Below are 20,643 nucleotides of genomic sequence, written 5' to 3' on the forward strand. Positions count from 1 at the left end.
AAAGAGCGGGAAAAAGAGGAAAAGAGGCGTGAGCGTGAACTTGAGAGGGAAAAAGAGGAAAGGGAGCGCGAACGTGAGTGGGAAAAAGAGGAAAAGAAGCGTGAAAGAGAAGCAAAAAAGCTGGACCAAGAAATTGAGCTCCGGAAATTAGAACTAGAGTTGAGCAAGAGGTCGGGCAATTGTCCCCAGCTAGCGGTACCTCTTCTCAACAAGGAGGCAGATTTCAAGATGTCAAAGTACATGCAGCCATATGTGATATCAGGGGATATCGGTCTGTATCTGGCTAACTTTGAGCGAACCTGCGAAAAACTGTCCTTCCAGCGAGACACTTGGTCTCAGAGATTATTGACGGTTCTGCCCTGCGAGGCAGCGGAGGTTGTCGCGCGGCTAAGCAAGGAGGACGCGGACAACTACGAGAAGGTCAAAGCTTGCCTTCTGAGAAAGTATAGGCTTAGCGCCGAGGCGTTCAGACAACGTTTTCGGAAAGCTACTAAGTCCAGGGACGAGAGTTACCCTGAATTCCTGTACAATTTAAGAGTTAATTTGGGCGAGTGGCTAAAGAGCACAGATTCCTACAGTGATAGGGACGCTGTAGTCGAGCAAATTCTTTTGGAGCAGTTTTATAACTGCCTCCCAGAAAAAGAAAGAAATTGGTTACAGGACCGAGGCGAAATTAAGTCGGCAACTGAAGCTGCCGAACTTATTGAGGAGTATGCTTCGCGCCGACAATTCAGCAACCCAGCAGTGGATAGGCCCCGCAATCCCAAGTTCAGTATGAAAAACCGTCAGGAAAGGCACTTTGCTAGAATTGGAAACGAAGAAATGAAGGTTTCTTCAGGCAAATTCCCTAGAAAGGACGGCAGTGAGAAAAGTGGGGAAGTGACCAACGTGCAGAACACAAAGAATAAGCTTGAGGCTAGGAAGCCGCTCACATGCTTTAGGTGTAATGAGCAGGGTCACATTGCCGTCAACTGCCGGAAAGAAAAGATTGCTTTCTCGTATGTCAGGGACTGCGATGAAAATATGCAGCTTTTAGAACCCTACCTGCATGACCTAGTAGTCAACGGGAAGCCTTGCAAGGTACTGCGCGATTCGGCCGCAACGATGGATGTTGTCCATCCGGCGTATGTATCGCCTTCCGACTATACAGGACAGTGTGCATGGATCCGACAGGTAGTTGAGGAACAGAGTGTGTGCTTGCCGATCGCGAACGTGGTCATCGAGGGCCCTTTCGGCGAATTAACAACCGAGGCTGCCGTTTCAGGAAAGCTTCCTAAGTGCTATCCGTATTTGTTCTCCAACAAATCGGACATGCTGCTGCGAAAGAGGGGCATCCTTTTCGGAGACAGAGTTGTGCAAGCCTTAACACGTTCAAAGGCGCGAGAACTAGCTACACTGCTCATTCCAGAAAAATCCACAGCGGAGGAAACGGCAGTTAAAACAATGGTAAATGCGGAAGATAGCAGGTCAGAAAACTTTGAGAGCGAGGCATCTCAGATAAGTCAACTTGAAAGTGAGCTTGATGAGACGCGGAATGAGGACGTTCTTGAGAGTAACCTCTTGCCGCCAGTGTCTAGTAATCTCACGAGACTTTTAAGTGGAACCCGAGAGGACTTAGCTATAGAGCAAGCCAATGATCCCAATATACAGGAGATAAGGGAGCGCCACCGCGCCACTAAGACAGCAAACAATATTTCTTTCGAGATGAGAAAGGGAGTGCTGTATCGCTTATTCAAGGATAAGCGCGGAGTAGAGCGGGACCAATTAGTCGTTCCCCAAAAGTACCGCGGAGACTTACTGCGACTTTCCCATGGCAGCTCGTGGTCATGTCACCTTGGAATAAAGAAAACAAAGCAGAGGCTGTTGCAAGAATACTATTGGCCTGGATGTTTTAAGGACACGGAAAATTTTGTACGGTCATGCGACACGTGCCAGCGGGTTGGAAAGGCGCAAGATAAGTGGAAAGCTCCGATGGTGTTAGTACCAATCATTACCGAGCCGTTTCACCGGTTAGTAATAGATATAGTTGGGCCACTTCCTGTGACCGAGTCAGGGTACCGTTATATCCTCACTATGTTATGCCCAGCCACAAAGTTTCCAGAGGCTGTTCCGCTGCGCGAGGTGACGTCCGAGAGTGTAGTGGATTCGCTGCTGTCAGTGTTTGCACGAGTTGGATTCCCTTCCGAGGTACAAAGTGATCAGGGTAGCGTTTTCACGAGTGTCCTCACCACCTCATTTCTCGAGCGATGCGGCATTAAGGTAGTGCATAGCTCGATCCATCATCCGCAGAGCAACAGCGTAGAAAGATGGCACTCTGTTCTCAAACGAGTCCTGAGGGGACTGTGCTATGAAAACAAGCGCGAATGGGATACCTGCCTGCCTGCAGCGCTTTTCGCTTTGCGGTCAGTGCCGCACGAATCCACTGGATTTAGCCCAGCCGAGTTGGTGTACGGAAGGTCACTGCGCTCACCTTTACGAATGGTGCGCGAAGCCTGGGAGGGGCGCGGAGAAGACCCAACAGTAGTAGAATTCATTCTGAACCTCTTGAATCGCTTACATAACACTAAGGAACTCGTTGAGGCCAGCATGAAGTCAGCCCAGGCTCGTTCCAAGGTGTACTATGATAAGTCAGCCCGTCAAAGGACGTTTTGTATCGGGGACCAGGTGATGTTGCTGAGAAGTTCAAGGCAGAATAAGCTCGAAGTACAGTGGGAAGGACCGGCTGAAGTCGTTGCAAAGCTTTCTAACACTAACTACGCAGTGAAAATTCCCGGTAGGCGTAAAGAAGTGCGCATTTATCATTGCAATCTTATGAAGCCTTATGTGCAGAGGGAAGCCGTGGTAAATCTAACGTTAAACCTTCCCGAGGAGATGGGGGACAACTTGATTTGCCTCAGCGGAAAAGGAAGCAACGCTCAGGAGCTTCTCAAAAAGACGGAGCAGAGAGGAGAACTAAAGAAATCCCAGCTGTCCGATCTGGGCGAGATAATAACAGAGTTTGAGGCCTGCTTCGTGGACAGGCCAGGCAGAACTGATTTGACTGAGCACGATATTGAGCTGACTTCAGACGTGCCAGTGCGATCAAGGTGCTACCGATTTTCTCCAAGGCAAAGAGAAATTCTGGATAGGGAAGTAACTCGCATGCTGGAATTGGGAGTAATAAAACCCTCGGAAAGCGATTATGCTTCGCCTATGATCTTAGTAGAAGCTCCAGGTAAAGACCCTAGGCCTGTGGTAGACTACCGAAAGCTAAATTCTCTCACCAGGGATCAAGTGTATCCTATTCCGAATATTGAGGAGAGAGTAGAACAGGTCAGTAGAGCGGCATATGTGACTACGCTGGACCTTACTCGAGGATACTGGCAAGTACCGCTCACTGAACGCGCCAGCAGATACGCGGCTTTCGTCACTCCGACGGGCAGCTACCAGCCAACAATGATGAGTTTCGGGCTCAAAAATGCTCCATTTTGTTTTTCCCGACTCATGGATAGGGTTTTAAAGGGGTGTGAAACATTCGCGGTGCCTTATTTAGACGACATTGCGGTTTTTTCCGACTCATGGGCGGACCATATGGTACATCTAAGAGCTGTACTGAGCCTTTTGCGTCAAGCTGGACTAACCGTAAAGGCCGAGAAATGTTGCCTGGCAAGGGCGACCGTGGACTACTTGGGTCACAATGTAGGTCAAGGTTTCAGGAAACCCAGCGAGATTAAGATTTCTGCGGTAGCAGACTACCCGCGGCCGAGCACGAAGACGGAAATTCGAGCATTCCTGGGTCTGACTGGGTACTACAATCACTACATCCCTAACTATTCAGCTTTGGCTAGCCCTCTGACCGACGCTCTCCGCAAGACAGAACCGACAAATGTAGTCTGGGACGAACAAAAGGAAGCCTCCTTCGTAAACCTGAAGGCTGTGCTGATTAGCCGTCCGGTATTGCGAGCTCCAGACTATGGCCGAGAATTCACGGTCCAGTGTGATGCCAGTGATCGAGGGTTAGGTGCTGTTCTCTGCCAGAGAGATGACGACGGTAATGAGCACCCCGTGCTCTACTTGAGCAGAAAACTGAGTTCTAGAGAGAGGGCTTATTGCGCGTCAGAGAAGGAATGCGCTTGCATTGTATGGGCCATTCAAAAATTGCAGTGCTATCTTGGAGGGGCCAAATTCACCGTAGAGACGGACCATTGTCCCCTGGCTTGGCTGCAAACTGCGACATCGAAGAACAGTCGCCTTCTTAGGTGGAGCTTGATTTTACAGCAGTACAATTTTGAAATAAGATACAAAAAGGGGAAGTTAAATGGGAATGCGGACGCGCTTAGCCGCTCTTTCTAAGCGGTCCGAGATGTTCCTCACCATGTATCCAAATTGATAATCAGGTTTTTTTTTTTTTTTTTCGTGCGCTTGAATATAGATGACTATGTAAAGCAGCACGTTTGGTTTTCGAGGCATACGTGGGTCCTGAACGTCTTGAGAGTGGGCTTTTCTCGAACAACAATGGCAGTTTTCTTTTGACCTGGTCTCTTCAGACGGGAGCCGAGTGCTTGCTTCGACATGTGGTTGAGTTTCAGATAGCTCAAGCAATTTGGCCTACAACAATCAAGACAACGCGACATGCAACAGCGAGCTTCAAGCGTTCACGTGCAGGCCATTAAGTCGTCTCTTCATGCAGCAGCTGCGGCTGCTGCCCTCCGAGTCTCTTCTGGCGGGGGAGGAGGCTGTTACGACCAAGCATCCGCATTTGCGCGCTCTATTGTTCGCCTGTGGGCATGGAAAAGTTTTGTGAATATGTGGTGATGGTCCATTGGCTCTAAGTGAGCCTGTTTCCAGGAATCCTGTTTTGTAAGCATGTTTTGCTTTGTGGACAACCTGCAAATGCCAAATTGGCCCTGTCAAGAGAACGTCTGGAAAAACACAAAGAAACGTCCCCCTGCGGGAAATAGCAGGAAGTGCTTTCTTTTGTTCACCCTTCCAGTCGAGAAGTGCTATCCTCCAGTGATGAATGCCTCCTATCCAAAGGAGACGACAGAGTGACATGTCCGCTGACGTGCAGGACAAGAGAAGAGCATGACTCATACGGCCATTAAGTGATTTCCCGGGAATGCAGGAAAGATTTGCAATTGTCGAAAAGGGACCATGTTGGGAGCCCTATGCGGCGCCACGTGCACTCGGGTTTCTGAGAAGTAAAACCCCCAGAACCAGCCTGTGGTTTCTTTGCTGAAGAATAGAAATGTACCTCCTCTCCTCGCCGTTCCCAAGCTTTTCCCGCCAACAAGTGATCACGCCCAACGAATGAATGCCGGACCAGTCAGTGCTTCAGACCATCAGTGCAGTGATGTGTTCGATTGGATGCCGATACCTGAGGGGCGTGCCCTGGATTTGGTTGGTCAGCATCTTCAGAGAGGGGCTGGACATAGGGGGTTTTTAAGGACGCTGCAGAGCACGAAATGTCGCTCTGGGCCCTGGGTAAACGGCTCATCCAGTCGCTTCTCGCTATGAACTCTTAACGCTTGTCATTTTGCTGATGTACCCTTCTTTTTCGTGTAAATATTGTAAATACGTTTTCTCAAAGTGCCAGTAAACCTGCTTGTACATATTTTACCAACTTCGAAGATTCAGTCCTTCTTCAACCCCGAGTCTCTGCACGCTACCAAGTGAAGGCCGGGTCGACATAGCCCCAGCGTCACGACAGCGATCGCGAGTTGTTTACACATGGATGCAGGGTGCACGGACTGCAGTCCGGGCGCCGATGAGCCCGAACTGTGCGCTTGTGGCCACGCCAAATGGTCTCAAAAACTGTGAAAATTGCACTGCAAACTGGTGAATGAGGCACGTACGCGTCAAACTGACACCGAGAAGCCACGCACGCGATCGCCTCGAGTAATTCTGCACCGTATACAAATGCGCGTCGCATCTCTCCGTGCATGCGCGCAAAGTGATGATTGAATCGACACACAAATAAACGTGACCCGGCCTGCTCGGCTCATCAGCAGCCAGTGGAATTTGCGACGCCAAAGTGACAGGGAGAAAAAAAAATGAAGAAGCCAGCTGCGGGCTGGGAGAAAACAAAAACAAAAGAAGTGCCATCAGCACTCGGTGTTCCCAGGTGGTCTCCCTCCCAAGTACTGACCGAGCCCAATGCTGCTTAGCTTCGGTGATCGGACGAGAACCGGCGTATTCAGCATGGTATGGCCGATGGCGAGAAACAGTCGTTTCGAGAGGCTTATGTACTGTTTTAACACCTCTGACTACACATCCAGCTAAGCGCTGTCTTTGTTATGAGGCACCGAGTGTTCATTTACATGTTCTGAGCTGTTTCCAACCATTCTGACGAACAGAGCGCGCTTTGGCACTCTAAAATTGAAGAGCAGTGCGAGAGCGGCGATCGCGAGTTGTTTACACATGGATGCAGGGTGCACGGACTGCAGTCCGGGCGCCGATGATTCCGAACTGTGCGCTTGTGGCCACGCCAAATGGTCTCAAAAACTGTGAAAATTGCACTGCAAACTGGTGAACGAGGCACGTACGCGTCAAACTGACACCGAGAAGCCACGCACGCGACCGCCTCGAGTAATTCTGCACCGTATACATATGCGCGTCGCATCTCTCCGTGCATGCGCGCAAAGTGATGATTGAATTGACACACAAACGTGACCCGGCCTGCTCGGCTCATCAGCAGCCAGTGGAATTTGCGACGCCAAAGTGACAGGGAGAAAAAAAATGAAGCCAGCTACGGGCTGGGAGAAAACAAAAACAAAAGTAGTGCCATCAGCACTCGGTGTTCCCAGGTGGTCTCCCTCCCAAGTACTGACCGAGCCCAATGCTGCTTAGCTTCGGTGATCGGACGAGAACCGGCGTATTCAGCATGGTATGGCCGATGGCGAGAAACAGTCGTTTCGAGAGGCTTATGCACTGTTTTAACGCCTCTGACTACACATGCAGCTAAGCGCTGTCTTTGTTATGAGGCACCGAGTGCTCATTTACATGTTCTGAACTGTTTCCAACCATTCTGACGAACCGAGCGCGCGTTGGCACTACAAAAATTGAAGAGCAGTGCGAGAGCGGCGATCGCGAGTTGTTTACACATGGATGCAGGGTGCATGGACTGCAGTCCGGGCGCCGATGAGCCCGAACTGTGCGCTTGTGGCCACGCCAAATGGTCTCAAAAACTGTGAAAATTGCACTGCAAACTGGTGAATGAGGCACGTACGCGTCAAACTGACACCGAGAAGCCACGCACGCGATCGCCTCGAGTAATTCTGCACCGTATACATATGCGCGTCGCATCTCTCCGTGCATGCGCGCAAAGTGATGATTGAATCGACATACAAATAAACGTGACCCGGCCTGCTCGGCTCATCAGCAGCCAGTGGAATTTGCGACGCCAAAGTGACAGGGAGAAAAAAAAATGAAGAATCCAGCTGCGGGCTGGGAGAAAACAAAAACAAAAGAAGTGCCATCAGCACTCGGTGTTCCCAGGTGGTCTCCCTCCCAAGTACTGACCGAGCCCAATGCTGCTTAGCTTCGGTGATCGGACGAGAACCGGCGTATTCAGCATGGTATGGCCGATGGCGAGAAACAGTCGTTTCGAGAGGCTTATGTACTGTTTTAACACCTCTGACTACACATCCAGCTAAGCGCTGTCTTTGTTATGAGGCACCGAGTGTTCATTTACATGTTCTGAGCTGTTTCCAACCATTCTGACGAACCGAGCGCGCGTTGGCACTACAAAAATTGAAGAGCAGTGCGAGAGCGGCGATCGCGAGTTGTTTACACATGGATGCAGGGTGCACGGACTGCAGTCCGGGCGCCGATGAGCCCGAACTGTGCGCTTGTGGCCACGCCAAATGGTCTCAAAAACTGTGAAAATTGCACTGCAAACTGGTGAATGAGGCACGTACGCGTCAAACTGACACCGAGAAGCCACGCACGCGATCGCCTCGAGTAATTCTGCACCGTATACATATGCGCGTCGCATCTCTCCGTGCATGCGCGCAAAGTGATGATTGAATCGACACACAAATAAACGTGACCCGGCCTGCTCGGCTCATCAGCAGCCAGTGGAATTTGCGACGCCAAAGTGACAGGGAGAAAAAAAAATGAAGAAGCCAGCTGCGGGCTGGGAGAAAACAAAAACAAAAGAAGTGCCATCAGCACTCGGTGTTCCCAGGTGGTCTCCCTCCCAAGTACTGACCGAGCCCAATGCTGCTTAGCTTCGGTGATCGGACGAGAACCGGCGTATTCAGCATGGTATGGCCGATGGCGAGAAACAGTCGTTTCGAGAGGCTTATGTACTGTTTTAACGCCTCTGACTACACATGCAGCTAAGCGCTGTCTTTGTTATGAGGCACCGAGTGTTCATTTACATGTTCTGAGCTGTTTCCAACCATTCTGACGAACCGAGCACGCGTTGGCACTACAAAAATTGAAGAGCAGTGCGAGAGCGGCGATCGCGAGTTGTTTACACATGGATGCAGGGTGCACGGACTGCAGTCCGGGCGCCGATGAGCCCGAACTGTGCGCTTGTGGCCACGCCAAATGGTCTCAAAAACTGTGAAAATTGCACTGCAAACTGGTGAATGAGGCACGTACGCGTCAAACTGACACCGAGAAGCCACGCACGCGATCGCCTCGAGTAATTCTGCACCGTATACAAATGCGCGTCGCATCTCTCCGTGCATGCGCGCAAAGTGATGATTGAATCGACACACAAATAAACGTGACCCGGCCTGCTCGGCTCATCAGCAGCCAGTGGAATTTGCGACGCCAAAGTGACAGGGAGAAAAAAAAATGAAGAAGCCAGCTGCGGGCTGGGAGAAAACAAAAACAAAAGAAGTGCCATCAGCACTCGGTGTTCCCAGGTGGTCTCCCTCCCAAGTACTGACCGAGCCCAATGCTGCTTAGCTTCGGTGATCGGACGAGAACCGGCGTATTCAGCATGGTATGGCCTTTTTTTTTTTTTTTTTTTTCTTTATTGCCTGACTTTGACACAAATACAACGCACTGGAAAACAAAACAACAGGAACAAATGAATAATATATGTACACAAAGCTAGTTCGCGTTGCCTATCCCCCACTGAGAGGCAGGCATTGTCATTTTAAAATTCCTTGAGCACCGTCAAAGGTTCCAGCTTTGACAGCCACTCAGGAGCACATGGTTGCAATTTAAGCACGTCGAGCCATCGCTGCACACTTTCACGGAAATACATGCGGGCTGGCCGTGCATCTGGATCGCAGTGAAAACCAGCCATTCGTGCGCGCCATATACTGTGGAGGCACATTAACATAACCTGGTCTAACGGCATATCCTCGTGGTTTTCCAATGGCAAATACCTAATGCCATGGGAATCAAGTGGCAACTGTTTTTTAATTGTCCTTTGCAGAACATCCCACAAATATACCCCCTCCCAGCAATGCAAAAACACGTGATCTATTGTCTCTGGCTGTTTGCAGATGAGACATTGGGCCCCCCACGGTAGGAAAATACCCTTTTCCTCCATAAATGATTTTACACTCAAAGTACCGGTATGTAGCATAAAGAAAAAAGTTTTAGCTCCCGTAGCAACTTGCATTTTCTTTACGCGTTTTAATACATTACTTCCTGTGCCTCCATAGTATAAAGCTCGGTACAAGGGCACCGGGAACACCACTTCACAAACATCCTTGTATAATGTTCTCCTGTTAACATTACTTAAATACTCTTTCGAAAAACGTGCGCTTAAGAATTTCACGCTCAAAACAATTTCCCTAAAGAATCCAAAAAGAGATCCCGGCATACATTGCGTATAAACTACGAAATCAGGCAACGCTCGACCAAGTCTTTGTTGACACACTGTGCGCAGGAATGGATCACTGGCATCCCTAAAAAACATGAACCGGTTGACAATCTGTCGCACAAACAAATGACCCAGACCAAGCCCCCCATGCTTCACCTGCCGGAACAAATTTGTCCGACTGCACCTCTCCCAACTCGAGGCCCAAACAAACACCGCAAAAACTCGATGCAATTTTTGCACATTTACACGGGAGCAATGCAACACTTGCATTACATACCATAACTTACTAATTAAAAACAGGTTACAAACTGCGGCTCTTGCAAATATTGATAATTGAGCGCTTTTCCATTTCTCCGCTTTTTCACGGGTTTCTCTGACCTGCTCTAGCCAGTATGGCTCGCTTTCCTTGTAAAATTCCAAGGGCACACCCAAGTACTTTGCAGGCGTTGTAACCCACGACACATTAGCGAAAGTGTCGGGGGTCAGCTGCCATTCTCCGTGCCAAAATCCCAGGCACTTACCCCAGTTAACTTTACTCCCTGTGACTTTGCTAAAATGTTTTACCACATCCACTGTCCTCTTTATACTCTCCTTATTCACACAAAAAACCGCAACGTCGTCTGCGTAAGCCAGCAATTTGACTTCTGACTCCTGCAGTCGAAACCCATCAATGTCATTGTTTTGTAGGATGCTTAAACACAATGTTTCAATATAAATGCCGAACAAAAGAGGGCTGAGGGGGCAACCTTGGCGCACCGAACGTCGTACGTTGATGGGGGCCCCCAGTGACTTATTGACAATTAATCTCGTAGTGCAGTTACGGTACGCCAAGGCCACTCCCTCTCGAATAACAGAGCCGACATTAACATGGTCTAATATACTGAACAGAATAGTATGCGCCACACAATCAAAAGCTTTCTCCAAGTCCAACTGCAGTAAAGCAACACACGCATGAGTTGCATCGCAGCATTCGAGCACACTTCTCGCTTTGTGAATGTTCTGAAAGATGGATCGCCCTTTGATACCGCACGTTTGGTGAGGGCCCACTAGTTCGCATATAACCGTTTGTAGTCTGCCAGCAAGCACCTTCATATAAATCTTGTAATCAACGTTTGTCAGAGCAATGGGCCTGTAAGACGACAACTGCCTAAGCTTATCTGGTTGGTCAGTTTTCGGAATAAGTACTGTGTGCGACGATCCGAAAGACGCAGGCAGTGCCCTCAGCTCATACGCTTCATTAAATAAGGCACACAACAAAGGAGATAGCTGTTGCTTGAACGCTTTATAAAAAGCCGCACTCAGGCCATCAGGCCCGGGTGATTTCCCAGGGTTTAAATTTTCTATTGCCTGCTGCACTTCTTTTTCGCTTATTGGCCGCTCCAGTCTTTCTTTTTGTTCGTCATCAATTTTTGGCATCGCGTCAAGAAAGGATTCTTTAAAACGGTCCAGATAAACCTCTCGGGACGAAAATAGCTCTTCATAATACTCCCGGAAAGCTTTCGCGATTCCTTCGTTATCGGTTTCTGTGCGTCCTGCCCAATCTACCTCTGCCACGTGATTTCGCCTTGCATTTGCTTTTTCTATTCCCAACGATCTTTTTGTCGGCGTCTCATCCATGGCCAATTTTTCCGCTCTCGCACGTACCAGTGCTCCGCGATAACGGTCTTCGACATTCAGTTGAAGTCTTTGTTTTATTTTTCTAACGTCGTCCATGTATAACCCTGGCGTGTTACACTCCAGGGCTAACAATTTATCTAGCAAAGATCTTAAATGCATTTCATTTTGTTTTTCTTGAAACCGTATGCAGCTGGCCTTTTCTATAGCTTTGATTTTAATTTGTTGCTTACACAGTTCCCATTCTTGACCCAGTTCGTGGGTGTCCTCCTGACAAATATTACCAATTTCTTCTTCTACTAGTCTGGTGAACTGCTCGTCATTCAGCAGTTTATTATTTAACTTCCACAATTCCCAATTAAAACCGCTACCTCCCTTTCTTGGTCCAATTGTACACTGAACCATGCAGTGATCTGAGTACGTTACCGCCAAAACATGATAATCCTGGCATTTTGGAGCCAGTTCTGCGGCCACATAAATTCTGTCAAGGCGGGCGTGGCTAGCACCCTGAAAATGCGTATACTGAACCCGTCGCTCGCACGTGAGACACTCTGCAACGTCTTCCAGTGCAAACTCGTCAATCAAGCGCGAAAGTACCTCTGTGCTACGATCCCTAAATGTACGAAGGCTAGTTTTGTCACCGGACCTCAGTACACAATTGAAATCTCCCAGTAAGACAAGTTGCTTATCCGTGTTTAAATACTCTTCAACAAAATCAAAGAAAGCAGCCCTCTCATCAACTATCGTAGGTGCATATATACAAACAGCCCGCCACTCAGCCGAGCAAAAACTAAAATCAAGGACCACGCCCCGACCCGACGGAAAAGAAGCATGCGACTGCACTACAAGACCCGGCAACTTCTTCACAAACAGGACGCATCCAGCAGAAGTACCGACTGCATGGCTGACAACTGCGTAAAACCGCGACGTGAAACGTTGCACCATGCTCTCGGTCTCTTGTTCACCCTCGACTTTTGTCTCTTGAACTCCAAGTATATCGATGTCATTTTCATTTAAAAGGCGCAGGACTTGGCTCTGCTTCCTTTTCGCTGCTAGACCTCTCACGTTAAGGGTCGCAATCTTTAGTGACAGTTCATAAGCCATTTTCTTAGAGTGAAAAGAGGCCAAGAGCATGGTGCTTACCTCTCACGTCTAGCATGGCGCTAGACGCTTTCGTTGGCGCCAGAGCCATGAGGTTGGACTGGCAGACCTTGTGACAGGGGCGGCTTTTCGGCAGCTCTCCTGTCCGCCGAGACATTCGGTCTTGGTTTGAAGGTCGCCCTCCTCCCTATTGGCGTTTTTATCGGCGGCTCGTCGTTGCTAGCTGCCTCTGCCTGGCTTGTCTCACTTGTGCTCTCGTCGTGGGCACGCTTCGCAGGGCCTTGGACGTTGGTCGCTCGGCCGCTGCTCTTTTCAAGGGTTTCCTGTCGGCCCGCAGACTCCGGAAGTTCAGTTTTTGAGCTCTCGGCATCGCTCACACTTTCTTCCTCTGACGGTCCGTTGTTCGGTAGCGTGACTTCCTTGTCTGGCCTACTGAGTATCTCGTCACCGCCCCCCGGGGGCACTAACATGCCTGTCGTTGCTGTTAGCTTTTCAGCTTCTCCGACCCCCTTTGCGGCCTCTTCTGTCTCTGCGACATCCATTTGGTGCTCCGTCATGTCCGCCCTCGCTGTCGGTGCAGTGGCCACTGCATACGTTCGTACGCAATCTTCCTCGGAGTGGCCAAAACGCTTACATGTCGAACACCGCGGAATTTTACATTCCCGGCGCACATGACCGGTCCCGCGGCAGCGCAGGCACTGCATTGGCCGCCCAGGCACCACAACAAGGGCCAACTCCCCTGCTACTCTTATCTGGTGAGGCAGGTCTTCTATCCTCATCCCGGGCTTCAACTTCAGGAGTACGGCTCTCGTTGTGGAGCCCTTTTCGTGCACGCCCTGGACTCGCCACCGCTCACGGGTCACTTCGGTCACCTCACCGAAAGCCGCAAAAGCAGTTCGGATGTCCTCATCCGCGACGCCATGCAACATCCAGTGGAGCCGTAGCTTCACCTGTTGGTCCTCCGGGTCAATGACGATGCACCGTCGACCTTTCACTTGGAGCTCCTTGAAGGCTACCAGCCGCTTGGTTGCTTCAGTGCTGCTCAAAGTCACCGCCCAGACATGGTTTATTTGGTAAGCCCCCAAGGCCACCACGTCTGGGAGCGTACCAGTCTTGGCCAGGGCGTCCCGGAAATCTTCAACCCTGAAGGGTCGCACTCGTACGTCTCCGTGCAAAAAAACTGTGTTGAAAACAACACGTCCGGTGGGCAGATGCGGCAAAATGAGCTGATATTCTTTATCATCGATTGCGTTAAGCCTGTTACCGCGGCCAGCCTGGGCCGCAATCGCCGCTCCGCCGGAGCTCATGATTCTGCGTCCGTACACGCCGGTGGCCGGAAGTAGAATGACAGCATGGTATGGCCGATGGCGAGAAACAGTCGTTTCGAGAGGCTTATGTACTGTTTTAACACCTCTGACTACACATCCAGCTAAGCGCTGTCTTTGTTATGAGGCACCGAGTGTTCATTTACATGTTCTGAGCTGTTTCCAACCATTCTGACGAACCGAGCGCGCGTTGGCACTACAAAAATTGAAGAGCAGTGCGAGAGCGGCGATCGCGAGTTGTTTACACATGGATGCAGGGTGCACGGACTGCAGTCCGGGCGCCGATGAGCCGAACTGTGCGCTTGTGGCCACGCCAAATGGTCTCAAAAACTGTGAAAATTGCACTGCAAACTGGTGAATGAGGCACGTACGCGTCAAACTGACACCGAGAAGCCACGCACGCGATCGCCTCGAGTAATTCTGCACCGTATACATATGCGCGTCGCATCTCTCCGTGCATGCGCGCAAAGTGATGATTGAATTGACACACAAACGTGACCCGGCCTGCTCGGCTCATCAGCAGCCAGTGGAATTTGCGACGCCAAAGTGACAGGGAGAAAAAAAAAATGAAGAAGCCAGCTGCGGGCTGGGAGAAAACAAAAACAAAAGAAGTGCCATCAGCACTCGGTGTTCCCAGGTGGTCTCCCTCCCAAGTACTGACCGAGCCCAATGCTGCTTAGCTTCGGTGATCGGACGAGAACCGGCGTATTCAGCATGGTATGGCCGATGGCGAGAAACAGTCGTTTCGAGAGGCTTATGTACTGTTTTAACACCTCTGACTACACATCCAGCTAAGCGCTGTCTTTGTTATGAGGCACCGAGTGTTCATTTACATGTTCTGAGCTGTTTCCAACCATTCTGACGAACAGAGCGCGCTTTGGCACTCTAAAATTGAAGAGCAGTGCGAGAGCGGCGATCGCGAGTTGTTTACACATGGATGCAGGGTGCACGGACTGCAGTCCGGGCGCCGATGATTCCGAACTGTGCGCTTGTGGCCACGCCAAATGGTCTCAAAAACTGTGAAAATTGCACTGCAAACTGGTGAACGAGGCACGTACGCGTCAAACTGACACCGAGAAGCCACGCACGCGACCGCCTCGAGTAATTCTGCACCGTATACATATGCGCGTCGCATCTCTCCGTGCATGCGCGCAAAGTGATGATTGAATTGACACACAAACGTGACCCGGCCTGCTCGGCTCATCAGCAGCCAGTGGAATTTGCGACGCCAAAGTGACAGGGAGAAAAAAAATGAAGCCAGCTACGGGCTGGGAGAAAACAAAAACAAAAGTAGTGCCATCAGCACTCGGTGTTCCCAGGTGGTCTCCCTCCCAAGTACTGACCGAGCCCAATGCTGCTTAGCTTCGGTGATCGGACGAGAACCGGCGTATTCAGCATGGTATGGCCGATGGCGAGAAACAGTCGTTTCGAGAGGCTTATGCACTGTTTTAACGCCTCTGACTACACATGCAGCTAAGCGCTGTCTTTGTTATGAGGCACCGAGTGCTCATTTACATGTTCTGAACTGTTTCCAACCATTCTGACGAACCGAGCGCGCGTTGGCACTACAAAAATTGAAGAGCAGTGCGAGAGCGGCGATCGCGAGTTGTTTACACATGGATGCAGGGTGCATGGACTGCAGTCCGGGCGCCGATGAGCCCGAACTGTGCGCTTGTGGCCACGCCAAATGGTCTCAAAAACTGTGAAAATTGCACTGCAAACTGGTGAATGAGGCACGTACGCGTCAAACTGACACCGAGAAGCCACGCACGCGATCGCCTCGAGTAATTCTGCACCGTATACATATGCGCGTCGCATCTCTCCGTGCATGCGCGCAAAGTGATGATTGAATCGACATACAAATAAACGTGACCCGGCCTGCTCGGCTCATCAGCAGCCAGTGGAATTTGCGACGCCAAAGTGACAGGGAGAAAAAAAAATGAAGAATCCAGCTGCGGGCTGGGAGAAAACAAAAACAAAAGAAGTGCCATCAGCACTCGGTGTTCCCAGGTGGTCTCCCTCCCAAGTACTGACCGAGCCCAATGCTGCTTAGCTTCGGTGATCGGACGAGAACCGGCGTATTCAGCATGGTATGGCCGATGGCGAGAAACAGTCGTTTCGAGAGGCTTATGTACTGTTTTAACACCTCTGACTACACATCCAGCTAAGCGCTGTCTTTGTTATGAGGCACCGAGTGTTCATTTACATGTTCTGAGCTGTTTCCAACCATTCTGACGAACCGAGCGCGCGTTGGCACTACAAAAATTGAAGAGCAGTGCGAGAGCGGCGATCGCGAGTTGTTTACACATGGATGCAGGGTGCACGGACTGCAGTCCGGGCGCCGATGAGCCCGAACTGTGCGCTTGTGGCCACGCCAAATGGTCTCAAAAACTGTGAAAATTGCACTGCAAACTGGTGAATGAGGCACGTACGCGTCAAACTGACACCGAGAAGCTACGCACGCGATCGCCTCGAGTAATTCTGCACCGTATACATATGCGCGTCGCATCTCTCCGTGCATGCGCGCAAAGTGATGATTGAATTGACACACAAACGTGACCCGGCCTGCTCGGCTCATCAGCAGCCAGTGGAATTTGCGACGCCAAAGTGACAGGGAGAAAAAAAAATGAAGAAGCCAGCTGCGGGCTGGGAGAAAACAAAAACAAAAGAAGTGCCATCAGCACTCGGTGTTCCCAGGTGGTCTCCCTCCCAAGTACTGACCGAGCCCAATGCTGCTTAGCTTCGGTGATCGGACGAGAACCGGCGTATTCAGCATGGTATGGCCGATTTTTTTTTTTTCAGTAACAAAAAAACCTTTATTTACACACATATGTACAGGGCTGCAACTCAACCAATAGCCGAGTGCATTGATTGCTTCTCGTATTAATGTCGGCCATAGGAAACGAGAGGGGAGATTGAGCACACTAGAGAATTATGTCGAGAGGTCTGGTAAGAAAGGGTCAGGAAAAGTAACATATAAGCCTAAAATTCGCCATTGAAAGTCAAAAGGAAAAACCAGAAAAGAGGGAAAAAAAAACACATCACTTGGGCAACGCTGCGTGAAGCATCAGCTGCACCCAAACCGTTTGTACTGGCGTGTCTTGAAGACAATCACAGCGCGGCAGCCTCGCCGTAGTTCCTCCTGCAGGCTTTCGTCGGTGCCAGAGGACTCTAGTGCGCTCACTGTCCACTCTGCTTTGTCCAATAGGTGCCACCACGCTGGTTTCGGCCAACGCACACACTCCACCACATCCACGCGCGCACGCCAGAGGGCATGCAACGCAAGCACTGTCACAATGTCTCGAAGCTCTGGACGATCACAAGTCGCGTCGAGACACAAGAGCCCTTGCCATGTGACTTCCCACTCCGTGGCGAAAAATCCCCGTACTTCGTCCCAGAAGATGTGCGCCGTGTTGCATTCCATAAGGATATGTTGAGCGGTCTCCCGTCGGCCACACAGGAGACAGTTAGCGCCCCATGGTAGGAAGAAACCCCGCTCTTCCTGACGAGCTTTCACGGGCAAAACTCCTGTGTGGAAACGGAAGAAGAAATCCTTGGAGCCTGTTGGAACAGGCAGCTTCCTGACTCGCTTGAGGACATCAGTCTTGCCCACCCCAATGGGTGGTTGTCGATATACTGGAGGTTGCAGAAATTGTGCCAGCAAGTCCCAATAAAGCTTTCTCGGTTTTACTGCGAGCAGGTACTCCCACGAAAAAAGCCCTTGCAGCAGCGCCAGGGACTGCGCTACCTCCTTGTAGAAGGCTGTGGCTCTCAAGCCATGACCTATTGGCTTAGTTGTGGCCAACCAAGGGGCCAAGTGCGCCGAGCCTAGATACTGAGTGGCCGCACGAAGAAAATTATCCTTTTGGCCTCGAAAGAAAGTGAGCCTTTGGACTACAAGTTTAAGTTCTATGTTCACTAAGCCCAGTCCGCCTCGCTCCATGCTCCAGAAGAGATTGCTTCGGCGCATGGGCTCTGCCATAGAGCGCCAAACGAAGACTGCCCATGATCTGTGTAGCCTACCCACGGAGCTCCTGTCGATTGTGGTCACTCTGGCTGAATATAATACCGCCGGGTAAACAACCGCGTTGCATACATAGGCTCTCGTGAACATGGCTATGTGTCTCGGCCGCCATGGGTCTAGCTTCCTTTCAGCGGCAACTAGTTTGGGTTGCCACCTGTTCATGATAGCTTTGTTAATATCTAGATTAACGCCTAGATATTCGTCAATTTTTTCGGTCCATTCGACTCCAAAGAGTTGGCGGGGCTTCCCTCTCCAGTCTCCCAACCAGGCGCCTTGCGATTTTTTAAAATTTAGTTCGGCTCCAGAAAATTGACAGAAGGAGTTTGCCAATCGAATCACCTCCCCCACTTGCTGTTGGGATGTGGAAATGAAGGCTGCATCGTCCGCGTATGCGAGGACGCGCAGTTCTTGGCCGCCGAGATCTAGACCCTTGATGGTTTTCGACGCAAGTACCATGCGGCATAGAGGTTCCAGATACAAGGTGAAGAGAACAGGCGACATCGGACACCCTTGTCGTACTGATCTATTCACCTGTATCGGCGCGCCTGGTATACCGTTAATGACGATTGCAGTACTAATTTCAGTGTAACAAATTTTGAGCCAATCTATAATGTCGTCACCTACCTCGCACTGCTCAAGGAGAGAAAAGAGGAAAGCCCGGTCAACTTGATCAAACGCCTTCCTCAAATCGATCTGGAGAATGGCCAAAGGAAGGAGCCCTACATCCGCCGCCTCGCGGACCGTCCTCATGCGATGTAAGTTGGTATTTATGGAGCGCCCTTTGAAGCCGCATGTTTGATGCTCTCCCACCACGGTGCTGAGGGCGGTCTCGAGTCGACGAGCGAGAGCTCTAGCCAGAATCTTATAGTCTGTGGAAAGAAGACTGATTGGCCTGAAATCGGCTACGTCGGGGGTTGATTCGGGGGAAGGTTTCTTAGGAATCAGGACTAAATTGCTGCGCCGCATAGAAGGCGGGAGAAGTTTTCGCTTTCTTATATCCTCGAACACCTCCGCTAGTATTGGGCTGAGTTCATTTCTAAAGCATTGGTAAAATTCGGCTGTTATGCCGTCCGGTCCGGGTGATTTATTCTTAGGGAGTTTTGCAATTACGCGCTCTATCTCGTCCGCAGTCAATGAGGAGTTTGTTGCCTCCCTAACCTCTTGAGGAACTTTGGGAAGTTCGCTCAGCACTTCGGATGGCACGGGATCCAGCGGTTTTCCTGCCTGGAAAAGCTTGCGATAGTATTCATCGAAAGCCTGCGCCACTTCGCCATGCCCTCGCGCAGCGGTGCCGCAATTAATAACCTCCCGTATACTACCCCGTGCAGCCTGCTCCCGTTCGAAGGCACAAAAGAGTTTTGATGGCTGCGCCTCGTACTGCACTCTTCGCTCCCGACTGCGGACGAGTGCGCCCCAATAACGCCGTTCCAGTTCTGATCGAAGTTCCTCTTTAACTTTCCGAATGTCAACAGAAAATTCTCCCGGCATCTCTTCGTTGGCCTCGACAAGGCCCTGAAGGGTGCCTGTGAGGTGCCGGATTTTAGCTTTAGCGGACGCGGCAATTTTTGTTCCGATCTCTGTGGCAATGGTTTTGACTTTTGTTTTAAATAACTCCCATTCTACTGCATTAACCGATCCAGACTTAAGCCTAGCAATATCCTTATTTACTTTATCCAAGAACTCTTCGTTGCAAAGGATAGTCGAGTTCATTATCCACCGTCTTTCCACTGTTTTTCCTGTTCGACATGTTAAGGCACCCAGCACGCACGAGACCAGGCCATGATCAGAGAAACACACAGGAGTGACGGTGTAGCTGCGGACGCGTTGGAGCGCCTCACCGCAGACATAGATGCGATCGAGGCGAGCCTGCGCTGTTCCACGCCAGCGGGTGTAGCGCGCAGTCGACCCCGTTCGTCCGAGCGCCACGTCCACCAGGTCAGAATCTCGCAGGACATCTCTTAACACCCGCGCCGACGCATCCACACCGCCTCCCCCGCCCGCTCTATCACTCGTGCTGAGTACGCAGTTAAAATCACCTCCGAAGTATACGATTCCGGGGACAAGAAGAAAAGGACGGAGAGATCGAAAGAGCTCGGACCGTGCCGTTGTCTCATTCGGGGCATAGACACACACAAAGCGAGTCAGCTCCCTCCCCACAAGGGCATCAACGAGACAAAAGCGCCCGTCCTCTCCCAGCTCGCAGTCAACAATGGTGACGTTATCTTTTTTCCTAATGAGAATGGCGGTGCCTCCTGCTCTTGAAGTCGTGATTGTATGGAAACACCAGAATTGAGCTCCAAAGTAACGGACGAAGAATTTAGCATCATCCGCACTTGAAATTTTGGTCTCTTGTAAAAGAGCAACGTCGACGCTGTTTTCATTAATTAAATCGAGAAGCCATCTTTTCCTTTTTGTTTTTATAAGGCTCACCACGTTAATGGTGGCCACTTTAAGCGACAGCTGGGAGGGATCCATTGTGGGGGGAAAGCTTACCGGACTGGTGGCATGCGCCCCCCGCTACCGCCTACCGAAGTGCCCCTCTCCACCTCGCAAGGGTGGCTGGCGGCTGCAAGGGCTTTCCTCGTCACGCGGCGGCCTTCTCTCTTCCCCTCCTTGACATTGGGCTCGTCAATGGCATCGGTGGGGTTGGTGTTGGTTTTTTCGGACCTGTCCTCTCTGCTTCTTTCCGCCGTTCGCCTTCCTTCCGTTGTAGTTCCCTCCGTGTTTCCCCCTTCCTCTCTGTCAAGTTGTTGGCGATCCTGTTGTTTAGAGACGGGTTTCTCTGATTCCGGTCCCTGAGGCCCCTC

The 20,643-nt window shown here is 50.6% G+C and overlaps 1 protein-coding gene, 7 non-coding genes and 2 pseudogenes across 8 annotated transcripts; all 10 read right to left on the reverse strand.

The window, feature by feature from the left end:
• Positions 1 to 6,078: 6,078 nt before the first annotated feature.
• On the reverse strand, positions 6,079 to 6,197 carry LOC146192866 (5S ribosomal RNA). The gene has a single exon (XR_014707033.1). It is a non-coding gene; the product is annotated as a 5S ribosomal RNA (ribosomal RNA).
• Positions 6,198 to 6,760: 563 nt separating this feature from the next.
• Positions 6,761 to 6,879, reverse strand: LOC146192867 (5S ribosomal RNA). The gene has a single exon (XR_014707034.1). It is a non-coding gene; the product is annotated as a 5S ribosomal RNA (ribosomal RNA).
• A 572-nt stretch (positions 6,880 to 7,451) lies between these two features.
• Positions 7,452 to 7,570, reverse strand: LOC146192868 (5S ribosomal RNA). The gene has a single exon (XR_014707035.1). It is a non-coding gene; the product is annotated as a 5S ribosomal RNA (ribosomal RNA).
• Positions 7,571 to 8,142: 572 nt separating this feature from the next.
• LOC146192869 (5S ribosomal RNA) lies at positions 8,143 to 8,261 on the reverse strand. The gene has a single exon (XR_014707036.1). It is a non-coding gene; the product is annotated as a 5S ribosomal RNA (ribosomal RNA).
• A 579-nt stretch (positions 8,262 to 8,840) lies between these two features.
• Positions 8,841 to 8,946, reverse strand: LOC146192870 (5S ribosomal RNA; annotated as a pseudogene).
• A 2,535-nt stretch (positions 8,947 to 11,481) lies between these two features.
• Positions 11,482 to 13,811, reverse strand: LOC146192871 (uncharacterized). Its single transcript, XM_084600068.1, has one exon. The coding sequence runs from the start codon at positions 13,792 to 13,794 to the stop codon at positions 12,550 to 12,552; it is 1,245 nt and encodes a 414-aa protein (XP_084456194.1). The 5' UTR covers positions 13,795 to 13,811; the 3' UTR covers positions 11,482 to 12,549.
• A 613-nt stretch (positions 13,812 to 14,424) lies between these two features.
• On the reverse strand, positions 14,425 to 14,543 carry LOC146192872 (5S ribosomal RNA). Its single transcript, XR_014707037.1, has one exon. It is a non-coding gene; the product is annotated as a 5S ribosomal RNA (ribosomal RNA).
• A 563-nt stretch (positions 14,544 to 15,106) lies between these two features.
• LOC146192873 (5S ribosomal RNA) lies at positions 15,107 to 15,225 on the reverse strand. The gene has a single exon (XR_014707038.1). It is a non-coding gene; the product is annotated as a 5S ribosomal RNA (ribosomal RNA).
• A 572-nt stretch (positions 15,226 to 15,797) lies between these two features.
• LOC146192874 (5S ribosomal RNA) lies at positions 15,798 to 15,916 on the reverse strand. Its single transcript, XR_014707039.1, has one exon. It is a non-coding gene; the product is annotated as a 5S ribosomal RNA (ribosomal RNA).
• Positions 15,917 to 16,484: 568 nt separating this feature from the next.
• LOC146192875 (5S ribosomal RNA) lies at positions 16,485 to 16,603 on the reverse strand (annotated as a pseudogene).
• Positions 16,604 to 20,643: the final 4,040 nt, after the last annotated feature.

Source organism: Amblyomma maculatum, chromosome 4 (assembly GCF_055883805.1).
Source record: "Amblyomma maculatum isolate TAMU_Amacu chromosome 4, ASM5588380v1, whole genome shotgun sequence".
NCBI classification, from domain to species: Eukaryota; Metazoa; Arthropoda; class Arachnida; order Ixodida; family Ixodidae; genus Amblyomma; species Amblyomma maculatum.